This window comes from Alexandromys fortis, unplaced genomic scaffold, assembly GCF_014885135.2.
Source record: "Alexandromys fortis isolate MF-2015 unplaced genomic scaffold, M_Fortis_MF-2015_v1.1 scaffold_5, whole genome shotgun sequence".
Taxonomy (NCBI): Eukaryota; Metazoa; Chordata; class Mammalia; order Rodentia; family Cricetidae; genus Alexandromys; species Alexandromys fortis.
Window position 1 is genome coordinate 26,956,053 of NW_026067924.1, and position 19,652 is coordinate 26,975,704.

The window sequence follows — 19,652 nt, forward strand, 5'->3', positions numbered from 1 at the left end:
CTTTTAGAATGATAAGATGACAACAATGGGTGTGAGATCTGAACTAGTCATTTTCTATTTCTGTAAAATTTAAACCAGGTTAAATAGAATTGACTTATATTATTTGTAAAATTTCAGTCTCTTAACTAAGCATTTTGTTTTTGTTTTTACTGTGTCGGGGATAATTTGAAAGCACATTCCTAATTAATGTAACAGATTATGACTGCATATGTATATGTAAGAGTAAATTTATATACATGTTCTAGGCTTTGCGGAATCATTGTTAAAAGCAAGCTGTATGAATCCATTCATTTTTGTTTTCATTTTTTGCTTGATTTATAGATTTTTTATTTATATTTTTCCAGATTTACTTAAAAGATGGAATGTTTTCATTTATCTCAGTGCAGCTTCATGACCAAAGTTTAAAGAAATCTTTGCATTTATTTTTTCCTCACTTTGTAGTCTTCTTTACAAGGGAAATGAGAATTGTTGTGTGTGTCATTATATGGACCAGTACCTTACTGTGTGTTTCTCATCTGTATCATTTCATGTCTGTTTCCCATTAGAATATGAGCTTCTTAAAGGCCTTTGTATCTCCCAGCTCTGTCTCCATTTAGCATGGCACGTGGCTTCCAGCAAGTGCTCAATAAACAATCTTTAACAAACCTCCTCATCTGCTACAAGTGTGGTCATTTGATTCCTCTTACAGCCTGGGCTTTTTTGTTTTGATATGTGGTTGGTGTAAACTGATCAAATTCAGGAAAAAAAAAAAAGGAAGTTCTTCTGTAAACACATGCTTTAATGTTAGTAGCTTGGGGTATGTTTTTCTCAACTTTTTCATTTCTGTTTCTCTCTCTGTCTCTCTCTGTCTGGTCCCTGTTTCTCTGTCTCTGTCTGGGCACTGTCTGTCTGTCTATCTCTCTCTTTGTGTGTATATGTGTGTTTTAAAGATGGAGAGTTTTGTTTGGTGATTGAGGTTTGTGGAAGAGTGACTTGCAAGGCCCACCTTCTTCTGTGCCTTCTTCGTAATGAGACATTACCTAGATAAGAATCTACTAGTGGAGTGGGAGAATTTTCTGCAGCCTCTGATAATGAGCGCAGTGAAAACAGCTGTATTGTGTGCGGCAGCTCCTTCTGCTCATGCTTGTATTATATTCCATTAGTGGTTACAATATTCTCTTAAATTACTTACACATCTTTCAAGACATCTTTTTGCTATTTTACCTTTTTTTTAGCTTAGAGAAATTAAATTCAGTGTTTAAAAGTGCTTTTTTTCTTCTTAATTTAGATTGTCTCCAGCTTTAAGACTACCACATCAAGGGCCATCTGCCAGCTTGTGAAGGAGTATATTGGCCACAGGGATGGCATCTGGGATGTCAGTGTTGCAAGGACACAGCCTGTGGTTCTTGGGACAGCGTCTGCTGGTGAGCCAGACACTGTTGCAGCTGGCTTATAAGATATGGCTTTGGTTGAAAGCTCATGGAAGTGACTTACAGTTAGCAGTGGCAGAATAGTTCCTGGAAACAAAAACATGCTGGAAGAGTTTTTGAAACCGAAGCTTTGGATCCAGGTTTGGTGGTATATGCTAAAGTCCCAGCACTCAAGGTAGCGGTAGGAGGACCTCAAGTTCCAGGCCAGCATGGACTGTGTGATATAAAGCCGTGTCACATTGTCTCTCAAACAAAAATGAAATTAAGAGGAAAGAAGGGAAAAGAAAAGGAAACCCTTTGCCTTGGCAGGGGAGCACCCACTTCTGAGACCTGTAGTCTTCCTTTGCAGTAGTCCCGTGGGTGAATGTCACGGCTAAGGTTGGGTTAATGTTTTTAAGGAAGGAGAGACTTGGCTCCCACTAGTGATGTGAGAGTGTCTGTGTCTGAATGGTCGGCACAGCATAGGTGAGATAGTTTTTAAACATTAAATAATTGTTTTGATTGGCTTTGTTTTTGTTCAAGCCAGATGTGCTTCTGATTTGGGGACAGGTTTGTCATTTTTCTTCTAGCAGTCAAGGGGAAGTTTCTGCTAGCAACTGAAAAATGCATATTCTCTAGACTGTTGAGTTGTCACAGGAGGCTGCTCTTCAGGGGAGGATGTTCTTCGGGGGTCACAGGGTAGGTTTCATCACTAACAGGATAATTCGTGAAAGTTCAGATTAGTCAAACACACTATCTCTTCAGATAGAAATGATAATTGGTTGTTGAAAATGACTTTCGTAGCTTATGAGAAGTTCCTTTCTCGTTAGATTCTCTCTTTTTATTGTTTTGTTTTGCATTTTGAGAAAGGGTTTCACTATGTAGCTCTGTGGAACTTGCTCTAAAGATCAGGCTGGCTTTGAACTCACTTAGATTTGCCTGCTTCTGCTGCCCAAGTCCTGGAATTAATGGAGTCCATCATCACCACCTGGCCTGGATTCTTATTTTTAAAAGTAAAAGACACAGGAAACCTATTTAGAGTGTTGAGAGTGTCTTTGCCTGTTTGTAGTTGTAGTCATACTAAAATATCTTGGATGGTTTGAAAGTATTATTAAAAAAGGAGGAGTGACTTCTAATGATTCTGAAATTTCCTTTGGATAATTGACTACTATTTCATTTTAGAATTTTCTTTAATTCTCCTTTACCCCCCCTCCCCCCAATGCTTATGAGAAGAAAAGGTCCAAAGGGATAGCCATCATTTCATATAATTTGACTGAATTGGAGGCGAATTGACTTTGAGAATCACAAGTGTTCTGGAAGGCTCTGGTTTTAGGAGAAGATAATAGACCTGTGATGACGTCTGCATGCCAGTTTCACACGTGATGGCCTCAGTGTCATAGTCCACTAGGATGTCAAGTCCAGTTGTCCTTTCCAGTTCCGTGGCTTCAGACAAGTCACAACACTTTAGGATAATTGAATTGTACAAAGTAGTAGAATCAAAGTTGCAAGAACTGTTTGGGGGACTGGAGAGATGACTCGGGTAAGAACACTGGCTGTTCTTCCAGAGACCCCAGTTTGAGTTCTGATTTTCAACACCCACATGGTGCCTCCCAGCTGTTCTTAACTCTAGTCCCAATGGATCCAGAACCCTCGCCTATCCTTCAAGGGTACATGGACATACACGCAGGCAAAAATGTCCATACACATAAAATAAAACTAAATTTAAAATACCTATTAGGGCTATATGACAACATTTTTTAGAATATTATTGTACTTTTTAAGAGACTGTCAAATTAGTGATGGCTAAGTTCTGACATCTTTGTCTTTTTAGATCACACGGCCTTGCTGTGGAGCATAGAGACGGGCAGATGTCTTGTCAAATATGCCGGTCATATGGGCTCAGGTAAGCATTTACCTAAAGGGGCACAGCATCAGAAGCTGGGTTTCTTCGGTGCCTTTTTAGTTTTCTTCATAATACTGTCTATATTGGTAGAAAGTTTTATACTTGATATAAAATTTTAATATTTTGGTGGGTGGGGGACAGTGTAATGCAGTCAGAGTAGATAAGCTTTACCTTGTATGAGTAATACAGGGAAAAGACAAGCTGTGCTATGTGTTAGTCTTCATTGTGTAACTTTATAATTGTTAGGAACCATGTCTTAGAGATTAATGCTTAATAGTTTGGTCAGGCAAAGTAAAGGCTGCTCCCACAGCCTGTGTTTGGAGCTGCAGTTTCTATTCTGCAGTAGCTCTCTCCTGCCTCTTCAGTGAATCCTGGGTGTCAACAATGTTTTGATCAAATTTCATTTTTAAATTTTTCTTCCAAACATTTGTAAATTTCTTCCACCTAGAATATCTTCATCCAGTCTCTGTGCAGGGCTGCCTCCTTTGCTAGCTCCCCTGTTCCCTTAGCGTTGATAGTCTTGTTATTGGGCACTTAGGTCAGGAGTGTGTGATTTCTTCTCTGCTGTGCCTGTGACCATCCTAACAGTTCATAGAAATCAGCAGGACAGAGGCTAGAACATAATGTGAGTTTAGGGAAGGGACTTGGGCTCCTGTTGCCTCCATTCTCTTACAGAAACTTCTTCTTTCCCTCCCTCCCTCCCTCCCTCCCTCCCTCCCTCCCTCCCTCCCTCCCTCCCTCCCTCCTTCTTTTTTTTGTTGGTGCTAAGTTTAACCTGAAGAAAACAGGGTTTAAAGATTCTCAGTTTTGAAAGAGTCTTCTTTTTTTTTTGATAAGTAATATTCCCACTCATTTCAGTCCTGAGTTTTTTAGTCCCTGGATCCATTCGTTTGGTCTTTTATATAGAATGGAAGCCTCTTTTGTTTTTGGAAGTCAGCTTCAGATGGACTCCTGCATGTTGTTAAAACACAATAATTCTCCCAGTTGAGAAAAGGTGACAGTCTGGTAGCCAAAGAGAGGGACACAGTGTGTGTCTTTTGAGAACAACATCTCTGCTTATGTTGGAGTTTGGCTTAGGCTCACATTTATAGACTCAACCTCACCTTTAGCTTGTGCTAAGCCACACCCATGAATGAATCTTTATTTAACTCAGCACCTTCCTGACCATCTTGGTGGTCTCCTCTAAGGCTAGGCCTCTGAATCTTAGCCTCTCCCCCACCTCCTCTCTTTGTTAGCACCTTCTCTCCCTTTATAGTATTAACATTGTCATAAAATAGCAAGCTGTTCCTGCTGCTTGTCTCTTTTGTCCCTTTCTTATTAGTCTGTTCTTTCTTAGTTTATAAATACAGTGCCCCAAATATAGTACTAGGAACTCAAAAATATGATAAAATTTTGTAGAACATGTGGTACAGTCTCCATGCTTTTAAAAGGAAGATGTATATATTTTTATTTTATGTGTATTATGTTTGCCTGAAAATTTATATGCACCATATGTGTGCCTGGTGCTGAGAGGTCAGAAGAGGGTGTTGGATCTATTGGAACTAGAGTTTTAACAGGTTGTAAGCAGCCATGTTGATGCTGGGAGCTGAGCCTGAATTTTCTATAAGAACAGTAAGAATTCTTAACCACTAAGTCGTCTCTCTAGCCCATTTACCCCTGGTTTATTTTTAAAATAAATTTGCTTATTTTTAGCATTATAACATTTATTACTTATAAGAAAATAACATTTTTCACCAGCTCTTTTATATTATTTATTTCAGTATTGAAAGTAAATAGAATTCTCTCCTTTTTATGTAGCTTCTTAGTAAAACATAATTTTAAAGGCATAGCTAACAAAATTGTACTAAAGGATAATTTTTTGAAATTTGGCAAAATTCTCAAACTGTCATAGTTTTTTTTTAAATTTATGACTAACTTGTAATACAACAGCTAATAAATATTGATGACATGGTTTGTTATCTTAAACCTGTTTTTTTTAATATTTTGTTTTGCAGTAAATTCTATAAAATTTCATCCCTCAGAGCAGTTGGCTCTTACTGGTATGTTTGTTTTTCCTTTCTTGAATGAAATTATTAGTAATCTTAAAACAGCTGTAAATTTTGTATTCTTTTGTTAGTACTATCAGAATTATCCATAGCACTTACGAAAGTTAGACAATCTTTAATAGACATTTTATGAACTATTTCCATTCCTTTCTAGGTAATTTACCTAAGCTTCAATAGCTTGTGTATGTTATATTTTAGACTAGCTTTAAAAACATAGCTTGATTTACTGCTTTTAGAAGGTAGCCTTTTTTTTAAAAAAAATTTTTTATTTATTTATTTATGTGTACAACATTCTTTCCATGTGTGCCCACATGCCCAAAGGGGGCACCAGATCTCATTATAGATGGCTGTGAGCCATCATGTGGTTGCTGAGAATTGAACTCAGGACCTCTGGAAGAGCAGTCAGTGCTCTTAACCACTGAGCCAGCTCTCCAGCCTGAAGGTAGCCTTTTGAACTGAGGATTTTTTCTACAAAATTGTCAGGCAGCTGTGGAGTCATATGTTTTGGGGTACAGGCTATAATCTTGGAGAGTATGTGTTAGCTCTGGTGGGCCAGAGGTTGTCATGCTTCTGAAAAAGACCAGTTAGTAAGTATATTGTCTTTGACAGATTGTATGACGTCTGTCTCTACTTTGTCCTGTTTTTATAGCATGAAAGTGTGTCTCTGTAGGAGGTGATGAGACATGACAGTTTATTTATGGAAATGGGGAAATGTCTGCACTTTCCCCATGGTCCAGATTGTGCTGACCCAGGATAGAGTATGCATGTTGAGAAGACACAGTGCTCTGTGCAGGTGGAAGGTTTAAGAGGGAGCCCAACATGAGTACTTTTAATGTGTAGTGAGCAAGACGTTTCACACGTGATGGGAAGCTTACTCTAAATCATTTCCCAGTCTTTGATGATCATATCCTTCTTACTACATATCTGAGGAGTTGAGGTGGGGAAGACACTGAAGGTTTATTGTTTGATTGGTAGAGAGGAAAGACACTAGGAGTATGGAAGTTGGATCTGTCTAGATATAAACCAAAGGCTTAGAAAGGAGAAGCGAAACCAAGTGACATCTAAGAAAAAATTAGACTGCAATTTTTATATAGTGTTGATTTGAAGAGAAACTGGCAATTGCCAGTCAGTTGATTTCGGCTATAACAAATGCACTGTCAGCTCATGGAAACTTCCTTAGGTAAGTCTTGCAGCAGTGAAGACAGATGGAAAGCAGACCACTTAGGAGAGGGCTGAGAATACCACTCAGGAGTCTAAGAGGGCCTTCAGTGCCCTGGGTGGCTGTTCTTTGTCTTCCACTCCTGATGAGAGCATTTTCTTACAAATTTATGCTAGAAAGAAGAGGAATATGAAAGCAACACAAATAAGTAATGCTAATAGTAACATGATAAGTAAAACATATTGTTAAGTCCTATTAACAATGAAGAATGGATGCAGGTATCATTCCCTTTCCCGAAACATCTCAGACTGTTGTAGTCACAAATGTAATGCAATAGAATACTTATTACATAGATTAAAAATAAACTCTTTATAATTATTTTCCTTAAATATAGAGGAATTTAAGAAAACATATTTTCTTAAATATTTCTCTAAATATAGAGAAATCAAAGTTTCTCTAAGGTAAAAGAGGAAATCTTTTCTTTAGTAATTGTAACCCTAATTTTGTATATTGTTCTATTCTTAATAGCCTTGTACAGTCTGAAATCATTATTTAAATAAAGTATATTTATTTTGCTAAATGATCACTAAGTTAGAAAAGCATGATTGACGTTTGGCCACAGTGTAGGAAAGAGCACATTTTATGCATGTTTTGCCCAGTGGATAATCTTCCCCCATTTGTCTCTTCAGCTTCTGGAGATCAGACTGCTCATATTTGGAGATACGTGGTACAGCTTCCAACACCTCAGCCTGTTGCTGACACTAGCGTAAGCATGTCTAGTTACTCTGACAGTTCACTGTTGGTCTGCTCACGCACGACTCTGGATGTTTGCAAATTTTAAAATAAGCTGATAGTGTCTGGTGTGGTTGGATGTGGTGTAACTGACCTACGTTTACATGATTAGTGTAGACGTGAACTGTGAATTTAATCAGCCGCCCCAGCAGACACTGGGAGCAGAGAAGAGTTGTACTGCTATGGGTAAGGAACAGAGCATAGGTGACATGGAGGAAGACTGCCAGAGTGCTGGGGTTCTCGTAAGCACCAGGAAGTGGAACTGCCTGGCTATAAATATGTGTCTTCCTTTGGATAAGGGACCAAGGATCTGAAAGTGATTTGGAAATTTCCTCTCCTCATATCAAAGGGCAGGCTTCTTGGTTTTCATCCTCCCTACTTCTCTGCTTCATTTTCTTCTTTTCTATCCCTCTTTTTTCTTTTTAACAGACATGATTTAATTGTAACCCAACCCAAGCTGGCCTTGAATTTGCATTTTCCCTCAGCTTCACTAGAGCATGGCCTCTCTTTGGTTTGGAGCCATGGGGATTGGGGGACAGAGTGCCACAGCTCAGTGCCGTAGCAGGGATGGGACTCCCAGCTAGCTGTCATGGTGAGGAAGCTTCCTTAGTGGTTCTAAAAGGTAAAGAATGGAGCCTAAGAGGATCATTGTTGGCTTAAGATCTAATGGAATCTGCTTGACTAGATTTGGGGTTTGTTTGAAACCTGTTTTTCTTCCCTCCTTTTCTTTTGCTCCCTTTTGGAATAGAATTACTTGTCCTGTACTTCTGCAGTATTGTATTTTGAATAAATATAGCTTGTTTGTTTTTTTGTGGTCTATAGCTAGTTAGGATTTTTGCCTGGGGATAAATTATACCTTGATTCTCATGTAGACCTCCCATTTTTTTTTGTAATATTATCTGTCTGTCTATCTGTCTGTCTGTCTGTCTGTCTGTCTGTCTGTCTGTCTATGGGTGCTGGGAACTGAACTCAGATTCTCTGGAAAAGCAGTACATGCTCTTAAACACTGAGCCATCTCTCTAGCCCCAGAGCTCCCAATTTAAATGGGATTTTGTTAGAACCACTTTAGAAAATTGAAAGTTAATGTTGGAATGAGCTGATGTCTAGGGATAGAATGAATGTATTTTCCAATGTAGAAAGGTGTAATTTGGAGGCCCAGCTTAGAATGTTATGGTTGTGATTTATGTCATCCCCAAATTTGTATGCTAACGTGGTTTTAATTGGAATTAATACCTTTAAGAAAGCAGTCCAAGTTTAATGAGACCATAGGGTAGGACCCTGATCTGATAATATTATTGTCCTTAAGATACCAGAGGGACTGCTTTCTATTCTCTCCATTACATGAAAGGCAGCTGTTCACCAGGTGGGAAAAGCCCTTCTATCAGAAAGTGAACTGGTTGGTACCTTTATAATGGACTTCTGCTCTCCAGAATAACTAGTCATTTCACCTTCTAAAACATGAGAGGTTTCGGAGCCTTTTTTCTATGGTCTCTCCAACGGAACACATCTTTAACATTATACATGGCCCAAATGACACATATGATCTTGACACTCAAATGCTTTCTTCTGTGTTGCTTGTCTGAGGAGGTCGCTCCATCCTATATCTGGGTGTTCATTTCTTACTATTTTTTTTTTTTAAAGCAAAAGTCCATTTTGCTCACTGTTGTAGGTCAGTAGTCCGGTTAGTTAACACACCTGTCATGAAGTTTGGAATTCTCTGTGACACACTCTTTTGTCTCCCTGCTCTGTTCCTAGCTACTCTATGAAATCTTTTGTTTGTTTGTTTTTATTACTTTAAAAATAACACCAATCAAAATTCCCACTTCCTCCCCTCCTCCCACTTTCCTCCCACTCCCCCCACCCTCCCTCCACCCCCTCCAGTCCTAAGAGAGGGCAAGGTACCCTGCCCTGTGGGAAGTCCAAGGCCCTCCCCACTACATTCAGGCTGAGCAAGGTATGTATCCAAAGAGAATAGGATCTCAAAAAGCTAGTACATGCAGTAGAGACAAATCCCAGTGCCATTGTCCTTGGCCCCTCAGTCTGCCCCAACTGTCAACCACATTCAGAGGGACCAGTTTTGATCCCATGCTTGTTCATTCCCAGTCCAGCTGGAGTTGGTGAAAGCTCCCATTAGCTCAGGCACACTGTCTCAGTGGGTGGACCAACCTCTCGTGGTCCTGACTTCCTTGCTCATATTCTCCCTCCTTCCACTCTTCAACAGGACCTTGGGAGCTCAGTCCAGTGATCCAATGTGGGTCTCTGTCTCTGTCTCCATCCAGCGCCGGACAAACGTTCTATGATGATACTCAAGATAGTCATTAGTCTGTCTATGGGACAAGGCCAGTTAAGGTACCCTCTCTTCCACTGCCCAGGGTCCTAGGTGGGGTCATCTCCATGGACTCCAGGGAATCCTCCGGAGCCAAGCCTCTTGCCAACCCCCAAATGGCTCCCTTAATTAAAATATCTTCTTCCCTGCTCCCATATCTGTCCTTCCTCCATCTCAACCATCCCATTCCTCAAAGCTCTCCCCAACCCTCCCCTTCTCCCTTCTCTCTCCCTCTCTCCCCTTCCCTCCACCCCACCCTCATCCCCATGGTCCCAACTTTTGCTTGGCGATCTTGTCTGCTTCCAATTTCTAGGAGGATCTATATATGTTTTTCTTTGGGTTCACCTTATTACTTAGCTTCTCTGGGATCATGAACTATAGGCTCAATGTCCTTTGTTTATGGCTAGAATCCACTGATGAGCGAGAACATACCGTATTCATATTTTTGGGTCTGGGTTATCTCACTCAGGATAGTGTTTTCTACTTCCATCCATTTGCATGCAAAATTTAAGATGTCATTGTTTTTTTACCGCTGAGTAGTACTCTAATGTGTAGATGTGCCACACTTTCTTTATCCATTCTTCCGTTGGGGGGCATGTTGTTTCCAGGTTCTGGCTATTACAAATAATGCTGCTATGAACATAGTTGAACAAATGCTTTTGTAGTATGATTGGGCATCTTTTGCATATATTCCCAAGAGTAATATTGCTAGATCCTGAGGTATGTTGACTCCCAGTTTTCTGAGAAACTGCCACACTGATTTCCAAAGTGGCTGCACAAGTTTGCATTCCTACCAGCAATGGATAAGTGTTCCCCTTACTCCACATCCTCTCCAGCATAAGCTTTTGATTTTAGCTTTTCTGACAGGTGTAAGATAGTATCTCAGAGTTGTTTTGATTTGCATTTCCCTGATCACTAAGGAAGTTGAACATGTCCTTAAATATCTTTTGGCCATTTGAAATTCTGTTGAGAGTTCTCTGCTTATCTCAGTACCCCATTTTTTAATTGGGTTATTTAGAATTTTAAGGTTTAGCTTCTTGAGTTCTTTATATATTTTGGAGATCAGACCTTTGTCTGATGTGGGGTTGGTGAAGATCTTCTCCCATTCAGAAGAGGTTGCCTTTTTGTCTTAATGACTGTGTTCTTTGCTTTACAGAAGCATCTCAGTTTCAGGAGGTCCCATTTATTCATTGTGGCTCTTATTGTCTGTGCTATTGGGGTTATATGTAGGAAGTTATCTCCAGTGCTCATGCGTTGCAGGTTACTGCCCACTTTCTCTTCTATCAGGTTCAGTGTGGCCAGATTTATTTATTTTTATTTTTTATTTTTTAGTTTTTCGAGACAGGGTTTCTCTGTGGTTTTGGAGCCTGTCCTGGAACTAGCTCTGTAGACCAGGCTGGTCTCGAACTCACAGAGATCCGCCTGCCTCTGCCTCCCAAGTGCTGGGATTAAAGGTGTGCGCCACTACCGCTGGCTAGTGTGGTCAGATTTATATTGAAGTCTTTAATCCATTTGGACTTGAGTTTTGTGCATCTATTTTCATTACTCCATGAAATCTTAAGCAATCTGTTGTTCAGTCTTTTCTGTGTCCCTGGTGTTGGAGGAAGGTTGCTTGTTGATTCCTGGCCGCCCGGCCAGCTTAGACCCGAAATAATCACACAGAAACTATATTACTTAAATCACTGCTTGGTCCTTTTTAGCTCTAGCTTCTTATTGGCTAACTCTTACATAGTAATTTAACCCATTTCTATTAATCTGTGTATTGCCACGTGGCTGTGGCTTACTGGCTAAAGTTTCGGCATGTCTGACTCTGGCAGTGGCTCCATGGTTTCTCCCTAACTATGCCCTTCTTTCTCTCAGCATTCAGTTCTGTCTTCCCCCCCTACCTAAATTCTGCCCTGCTATAGGTCCAAAGCAGTTTCTTTATTCATTAGTGGTGATCACAGCATACTGAGAGAAATCCCACATCACCTTGGGAAACTATTTGGGGAATTTTTTTTTTTTCCAAGAAACACTGTTTCTCTGTGTATCTGGCTATCCTAGAACTCACTCTGTAGACCAGGCTGGCCTCGAACTCAGAGAGATCCACCTGCCTCTGCCTCCTGAATACTGGGATTAAAGGCGTGCGCCACCACTGCCCAGGGAAACAGTTGTGTAGCATACAAGAGAGATATCCACTGAGTTTCTCCATGGACCACCATTGGGAAATACAAATGGACATGACTGTGTCAACTGTCACATTCCGTATTCTTTGCTGGAGCTATGTTCATCACCTAGTCAGAGAGATCCTTGTCCACAGAGCATCCAGAACTGTGCAGCAGCACAGATACAGGACCGCCAGACTCCTTGGATGCAGGCATGGGAGCCAGGACCTTCTGGACAGTTTTATGAGTAACAGCAGAGACAGGAGGCGCTTAGACACTGAGCTCAGAGCTACAGCAGTGCTGTAGTATTCCCGTCAGGCATTTCCTGTGATTGTAGCAGCCCTTCCTGTCTTGGTATGTTTATCTGCCAGGACTCATTCTTCTCTTGAATAGCGTGGCCTGGGAACAAAGCTCTCATCACATGCAGAAGGGAAAGGGTTTTACCAGCCTTTGCTTTTCCACAGATTTCCAGGTTCTCAACTTCTTTAACCAGTTGAATCTAATCTAGTGGCTGCTTACCATAGCTCCTTTTCCATAGTTCATCAGGAGTCATCTTTGTAGAATAACGGATATCTTGATACCCAGATAACTCCCCCTTTGCCTTTGAGATGAAGTCCTTTCTTTGCTGGGCTTTCCCTCCCCTTCTCCTTTTGTTTGCTTTTGAAGCAGGCCCTCACTGTGTAGCTCTGACTGCCCTTCACCTTTTATGATATCCCTGCCTCAGCCTCCACAGTGCAGGGATTATAAGCATGAACATTAGATTCCTAGACTACAGGGTCTGTCCTGCTTTCCCTTTGCAAATCTCTCTGGGCTTAGTTTTTATACTCCACACTTCAGCCCATACTGAAAACAAGTATGCTTTTCTAGTTAGCACATTCTGTCCTTTCTTAGCTGTACCTACCTTCCCCAAACTTCCCTTCCTTCACATGTTAATCGCGTGTGGCTTCATTGAAGAGTTACACTACCCTGTGTACTATGCATTCTGTTCTCTTAACCAGATTTTAGCATAGTCTGATGATTCCTTGTTGTCATTATTAGAGTTCTACTTCCTCTTTTCCTGATAATGTTTCTGCAGTGCTTCCTTCCATCCTTAGAGTGGTTCTTATCATCAGCACACAATTCTCCCAGATCCCATCCAGAACTACCACCTCACTGGTTTTCCTTCCTACACCAGCATCTTCAGAAGTGTTGTGTGAATTTACTCTTTTCCCTCTTGAGTCACACTCTGTGTCTAGCTTAGTGTCCCCATGACTCTGCTGTTTCTCAGTCTTTGCCTTCATGGTTGCTCATCCAGCAGACTTTGAGGCTACTTTTTGATTCTATCAGATACCCTTTCCTTTTGTTTCTTCCTTCCCTTAACCCTTGTTGGGTGGCTCTCTGCTCTACTCGCTGGTGCTGGCGTAAGCGTGAATCTGCTTTTCATCTGTTGTTCTCCTATACTAGTCCTTGTTGGTCTCACTCAGCATCTATGGCTTAAAGGGCTCCCTGTTACTATGGGTCTCAAAATTTGCATACTGACTTTCCTCTTAACTCCAGACTTTGGTTGTCATCTAATTACTTCGTATCTCCCTTGGGTGTCTTATATTTGCTTCTGAGTTCTGGACATTCCTTCTAACCTGCTACTTTTATCTTATTATTCATCTCTGTTTATGCTGTTGCCATTCACTTAGTTTGGACCATATGCTTTTAAAGTGTCTTCAAGTTGTGTGCATGCACACGCATGTGTTTGTAATCTATGTGGATATCTATTGGCAAATTCTGAAACTTTCCTGAGAGGGTATATTAGTCAGCCTTTCTTCTCATTTTTGTTACTACCACCCACATCTAGATTTCTCTTTCCTGTAGTTATTTTTTCCCTGGTGCTTCCTGGAACTGGTGGCTTCAACATTAAATTTATGTTATCACAGTCTGTAGACTAGAAGTCTAAGAGCAAGGTAGAAGAAGGATTAATTTATTCTAAGACCTCTGTCCTTGGCTAGCAGAAGGTCACCTTTTTACTGTGCCCTTGCATGATTTTTCCCTTGTATGTGTCTCTGTTGTAATTTTGTATTGCAGTAGTAAGTCATGGTAGACTAGGTCCTATACCCAGCCTGATTTGAATTTAATTGCCTCTTAAGGGCCCTTTTCCACTAGGTTCACATTCTGAGGTCTTGGGGTTGGGACTTCAGCATATGAGTTTGTGGGTGGTACAGTCTAGTGCATTTCAGCCTCCTTTCATTTTCCTGTGTTTAGCAGATTAATTTAGGTGATACCATGTCTCTGCTTAGAATAGAGCACAGAGTCCTTTCCATGGCCTACCTGGCTTTCCATGACATCACCTGCTACACTGCTTCCCCCACCCCATCTCCCTGTCTCTCCACACATTGTAAGCTCAGTTGCCTGGCAGGGAAAGAGGATTTTATACTTGTTCCTTCTTCTGCCTGGAATGCTGTTTCCTTTAGTATCTGCATACTCTTCTTCGTTCTCCATAATAGAACTCAATTGTTGTCAGTCTTTCCTCTGTGTGTAATTCTGTGTAAGACAGCAACCCTTCAACTCTCTCTCTTCTGTCCCCTTTCTTACTCCTCACAGCACTCAATGCCACCTGATTGTATGTGCCATGCCTTCCATACTATGTGAATGCAGATGACACAGATGACATACTTCCTTTTGTATATTGTTCAAGTGTCATCTTCTCATACTAGTATGTGCATATACATGACATTCATCCTTACACTAGTCCATATGTGGGTTTTGTGAGTGTGTGTAGTCTTCCCTGTAAGGACAGGAACTTTACCAACTGTGTTTATGCTGGCATCCTTATGATTTAGAGTAAGCATCATTTTACGAATGACAGATGTCCCGTTTCCTCTGCTGTATAAACAACACTGTTTATCAGTATTTATTGAATGAATAAATATTTTCTTGAAGAGCTGATGTATAGACTTGCAATACAGTTTTATGTTATCTGACTTTTAATAAAAGATTTCACTGATACAGGAAATTCAAGTGATCTCTCATTGTTAGAACAGTAGAATTCTAAGATTTTATAGTTTAGAAGTTTTAAAAGTATTTTAAACAGGCTCCTAAGAATTAAAATGCTTTTTGTATTGTAGCATGCTAATGACTTTTAATGTATTCATTTTAATTTCTTATTGTATTTCTAATAAATGGTAAAATGAAAATATTGAAATTTGCTTTATTTTTTTATATATTGTTGATTAGTGAAAATGAGTTTTAGGTCTTTCTTTTTTTTTATTTTTAAAATATTTATTTATTTATTTATTTATTTATTTATTTATTTATTTATTTATTAGGTATACACTATTTTGTCTGTGTGCATGTCTGCAGCCAGAAGAGGGCACCAGACCTCTTTACAGATGGTTGTGAGCCACCATGTGGTTGCCGGGAATTGAACTCAGGACCTTTGGAAGAGCAGGCAATGCTCTCAACCACTGAGCCATCTCTCCAGCCCCTGAGTTTTAGGTCTTTCGATGCCATAGTAGCTTTACTATTTTCCAGGATATTGGCATTCCATTTATAACCAAGCTTTAACACTGAGAAAGCATTCCTTGAGCACCAGTTACATATCAGATACTGTAATTACATTGGCTCTAATGGTACTAAATGTAGAAAGATAAAGGTGTAGTCATGTCAGAAAAAAATCTCAAGAGTCCTACAAAGTCTTTCTTTTCTGATTTTTACCTTAGCAGCAAATTTCTGGTGAAGATGAAATAGAGTGTTCTGATAAAGATGAGCCTGACATTGATGGAGATGTGTCCAGTGACTGCCCTACTGTCCGTGTTCCGTTGACGTCTCTCAAAAGCCATCAGGGTGTGGTTATTGCTGCTGACTGGCTGGTTGGTGGGAAGCAAGTGGTGACAGCCTCATGGGACAGAACTGCCAACCTGTATGATGTGGAGACATCTGAACTTGTTCATTCTCTCACAGGTACCTTGCCGTGAACATCTGAAACTCTTCCTAGCTGGGCTGTTTTTATGTCTAAGCTTACAGATTACTTACAGGCCAGGATTATATTTAGTGCTATTGGCTATTTGGTTGCCATTTTTGGAGATCCTTTCTGATTAATAGAACTCTTTGTAGCTAAATTTATTTTATCTTCAGGAGATTAATTGTAGCATATAGTATTTTAATATTTGAAATATGGTTGCTGTATTGGTTTTCTGTTTCTCTTTGCCTCTTTCTTTCTTTCTTTCTCTCTCTCTCTCTCTCTCTCTCTCTCTTTTTTTTTTTTTTTTTTTTTAAAAAAACACACTTAAATAACAGGAATCTATTACCTTGATGGTTTCCTTGTCAGCTTTTCTATGTCCCGGGTAGCTGCTCCTCAACTGCGAGGGTCTGCTTGGTTGAAGTGAAGGTGTGGCTTGGGCAGGACCTCTGGAATTTGTAGTCTTCTGTGCTCACTGGTTGCTGTAAAAATTCATCCAGTTTCTTGTAGCTATGTGACTGGGGCTGTACAATCTTAGTAGGGGTCAGTTAGGGTCTGTCCTGAGCATCCAGGGCTCCCACCAAAAGTCCCTTCCTACATAGGAGGTTGCTGGCTTCCAAGCCAGCAGGAGCATGCCTCTGTTGCCCTGGATTCTCTAGCTTCTGGGAGGACCTTGGCCCTTTGAATGGTTCCAGCTGTTTAGGCCAGGCCATTAAGGACAGCCTTTCTTCGATTAACACAAAGATGATTGATTTAGAAACCTTAATTACATATGTGGAATTCTCTTTGGTCTGTTGAATACCCATTTATAGAAAGATATTTTTATAGGCTCTGTCTAAATTCAAGACAGGATGTTGTACTAACGGCCTACAAACTATACCATTAGAAGTTATTCTTGTTGTGTTCAGCCTGTTAAAGTGATTTGTCTGATCCTCTAACTGTTAAGACAAGAAATTGAGTTATGATGTATCTAGTTCCTTATTCTTTTTTTTTTTTTTTTCAATGTGGTTAGCTGAAATGACTTCAGGCGTCTGAGGGGACAACCTTCCTTCCATACTACTAAGTAATCCCTTAAGGTTTACTTTCCCCTCAGCTATTAGTGGTGTCTGTAAAGATGATGGATACTTTTGGTTCTTGTGTTTTTAAAAAAGCTTCACTTTAATTGTGTGTCTGCAGGTGGATGACCTTGTATTTTTGTTGTATTTGGTTGTAGGGCATGACCAGGAGTTAACACACTGTTGCACTCACCCCACCCAGCGGCTCGTGGTGACCTCTTCCCGTGACACAACTTTCCGTCTTTGGGATTTCAGGGACCCTTCCATCCACTCCGTGAATGTTTTCCAAGGACACACGGAGTGAGTTGCAGTTGTTTAGAGATCTTAACTATCTATGAAAAAAAGTGTTATAGGTTATCATTGAAATGAAGTCTAATCTTAATTTCTACTGTTTGACACTTAGCTCTTTTTTACAATGATGACTCTTTCTCTAAACATTTTGGTATGTCTTTCAAAAGATATAGAATACTAAGAAGGCTCTGATGAGCTCAAGAGATTGAATGGGATAGAGTCTGTCAGGGACTGGGAATGGGTAGCTTAGTAAAGGGAGAATCGAGAAGCACTCCAGGCATGAGTAGTGAGAGCATAATCCTATTATCCACCAAGAGGATAATACTCACTGTCTGCAACTACTCACAAATTATTGTAATATGTCTTTTTAAGATTAATTGGTTATCAAATTAGACTTATTTAGATTAGCAAACAAAGTATTGGGTTTAATAATGGCATCATCATACCCATGTGTCAATTATACTCTGTTCTCAACTCTTCCTCTTTCCTTATCTGGTTCCCTTTCTTCTCCCAGTTTGCCCGCTGTCTTAGGGTTTCTATTGCTGTGAAGACACATCATGACCACGGCAACTCTTATCAAGTAAAGCATTTAATTGGGGCTGGCTTACAGTTCAGAGGTTTAGTCCATTATTATTATCATGGTAGGAAGCAAGATGTCGTATAGGCAGACATGGTCCTAGAGAAGGAGCTGAGAGTTCAACATCTGTACCTGAAGATAGCAGAAGAGACTTATTACACTTGGCATGGCTTGAGCATATTGAGACATCAAAGCCCACTTCCACAGTGGCACACTTCCTCCAACAAGGCCTCACCTGCTCCAACAAGGCCACACCTCTTAATAGTGCCACTCCCTATAGGTCAGGCATTCAGACACATTTATGGGGGCCATACCTGTTCAAACCACCACACTCTTCTTCTGCCTTCCTTTTGTACACATTCCACTAGTCTCTCTCTTTTCTACCTCCTTTATGATCTACTTCCCAGCCTCTCATGGCTCCTTTTTAGTTTTGTGACTCCCTAATATATAGATACACCTGTGTTTTGTTTTGTTTTTTTTTTTGAAATAGGGCTTCTCTAACTATGAAGCCAATCCTGGAACTAGTTCTTGCAGACCAGGCTGGCCTTGAACTCACAGAGATCCACCTGCCTCTGTCTCCTGAGTGCTGGGATTAAAGGCAAGTGCCACCACTGCCCCCGGCTTGTGTTGTATCTTTTAAAGGTTTTGTTATTATGTGTATTTGCAGGGCATACACTAGGAGTAGGTTTTTTTCTGTCTGTGTATATACACACACACGGATTGTGAGTCTAGTGTGTGTCCCTCTCTGCTTGAATTTCTATCAAAAAATTTAGCATGAGACTATCTTAACAGAACTCTTCCACAAACATACTTTTTGGTCTTTTCAATAAACAAGGAGATTGTGTATCTAGTTTCTCATGACACAGGTTAAGGTGGTGTCTGTCATGTCTCTTCCTGGAAAGGTATGTTTTCTAGTTTGGAGTTACTAAGGTGACACTCTGAGATACATGATTTTCTTATTCCCTAGCAGCCTTCCATCATTGATGATCCCTGTCAACGTAGACAGGACAAGAATGTTGCAAAAGGGTGTGGTTTCTAATTCTGCTATTTTCATCTTCACTAGCTAGCCCTTTTGAGAATAAGCAGATTTCTGGTTATGCTTGTCATTTTGGTAGTCCTTTATTGTCATTTTAATTTTGGCTCTTGGTACCGCAGAACCTTCCAGTTGTTCTCTAGTCTCTAGACATTGCTATCATTTTTTTACAATAGGATGATGCGCTAGGCTGGAAAATAGCACTGGCATCTCCCCCAGTTGGTTCTGCTAACCTGTACTGGAGCAAGCAAAATATCAGGTTTGAGTTGGGCCAAGAAGAACGTTTTGTTTTCGAGAGCTAGCAGCTATACTTATGATAAGTTAGAGTAAATGCGGTCATAGGCAGACCAGCTGCTTGTCCTTATCATGTTTGCAAGGATAGAATGGATTTTGTGGGGGAACTGATGAAGGCTGGAGCATTGTGTCTGAATAAGGTACAGATGGCCAGGATTTTATAAGTCCTTCGTGTGCCTGGCCAGGTGTAGTAGTTCTGATTCACAGGTTGGATGTGAAGTTCCCAGATTGGTCAGGCATCGTCTCTATTCCAGAGATGCTATTCCATGAGCAAGCCAGGTGGCCGCCTGGTTTCAGTGGAGTTCATTTCTAAGGGAGTGAGTGATCAAGTATAGCTTCTCCTGGTCTCCAGCTTGCCTTGTGGTGGCATTTTAAGACTTAAAATTGGCACTCTGGTTGTTTGAAATTTTTTTATTTATGTTTCTTGCTTTGAGAGAATGTATTTGTTGATGGAGATGCATGTTACAGCTTTTAAGGATGTTTCAATGATAGGGTATTGCTAATTTGTATCCCTTTAGCTGTAAAGTGTAGTGAATGCTAATGTTTGAAATACATAATTAGGGATACATTTTTTTTGCAGCTGACTATTACATGAAACAACAGTTGTTTTAGAAATATGAGGAACATGACTCGTGACCCCCCATACCCCCTGTACTTCTCCCAAGTGCTGAGGTTAAAGGCATGTGCTACACATTTGGCCTAAAGAGCCCCCCCCCC

The 19,652-nt window shown here is 40.3% G+C and overlaps 1 protein-coding gene across 4 annotated transcripts in view; it reads left to right on the forward strand.

Moving 5' to 3' along the window:
• Wdr37 (WD repeat domain 37) overlaps positions 1-19,652 on the forward strand; it is a 68,180-nt gene that overhangs the window by 27,140 nt on the left and 21,388 nt on the right. For 3 of the 4 annotated variants that reach the window (XM_050142317.1, XM_050142318.1, XM_050142316.1), the window contains 6 exons: positions 1,268-1,403; positions 3,220-3,291; positions 5,286-5,330; positions 7,185-7,261; positions 15,447-15,687; positions 16,899-17,040. In XM_050142317.1, coding sequence (XP_049998274.1) covers positions 1,268-1,403; positions 3,220-3,291; positions 5,286-5,330; positions 7,185-7,261; positions 15,447-15,687; positions 16,899-17,040 — 713 coding nt within the window. The remainder of the gene's footprint in view (positions 1-1,267; positions 1,404-3,219; positions 3,292-5,285; positions 5,331-7,184; positions 7,262-15,446; positions 15,688-16,898; positions 17,041-19,652) is intronic. The other variant, XM_050142319.1, reaches the window with a different exon arrangement.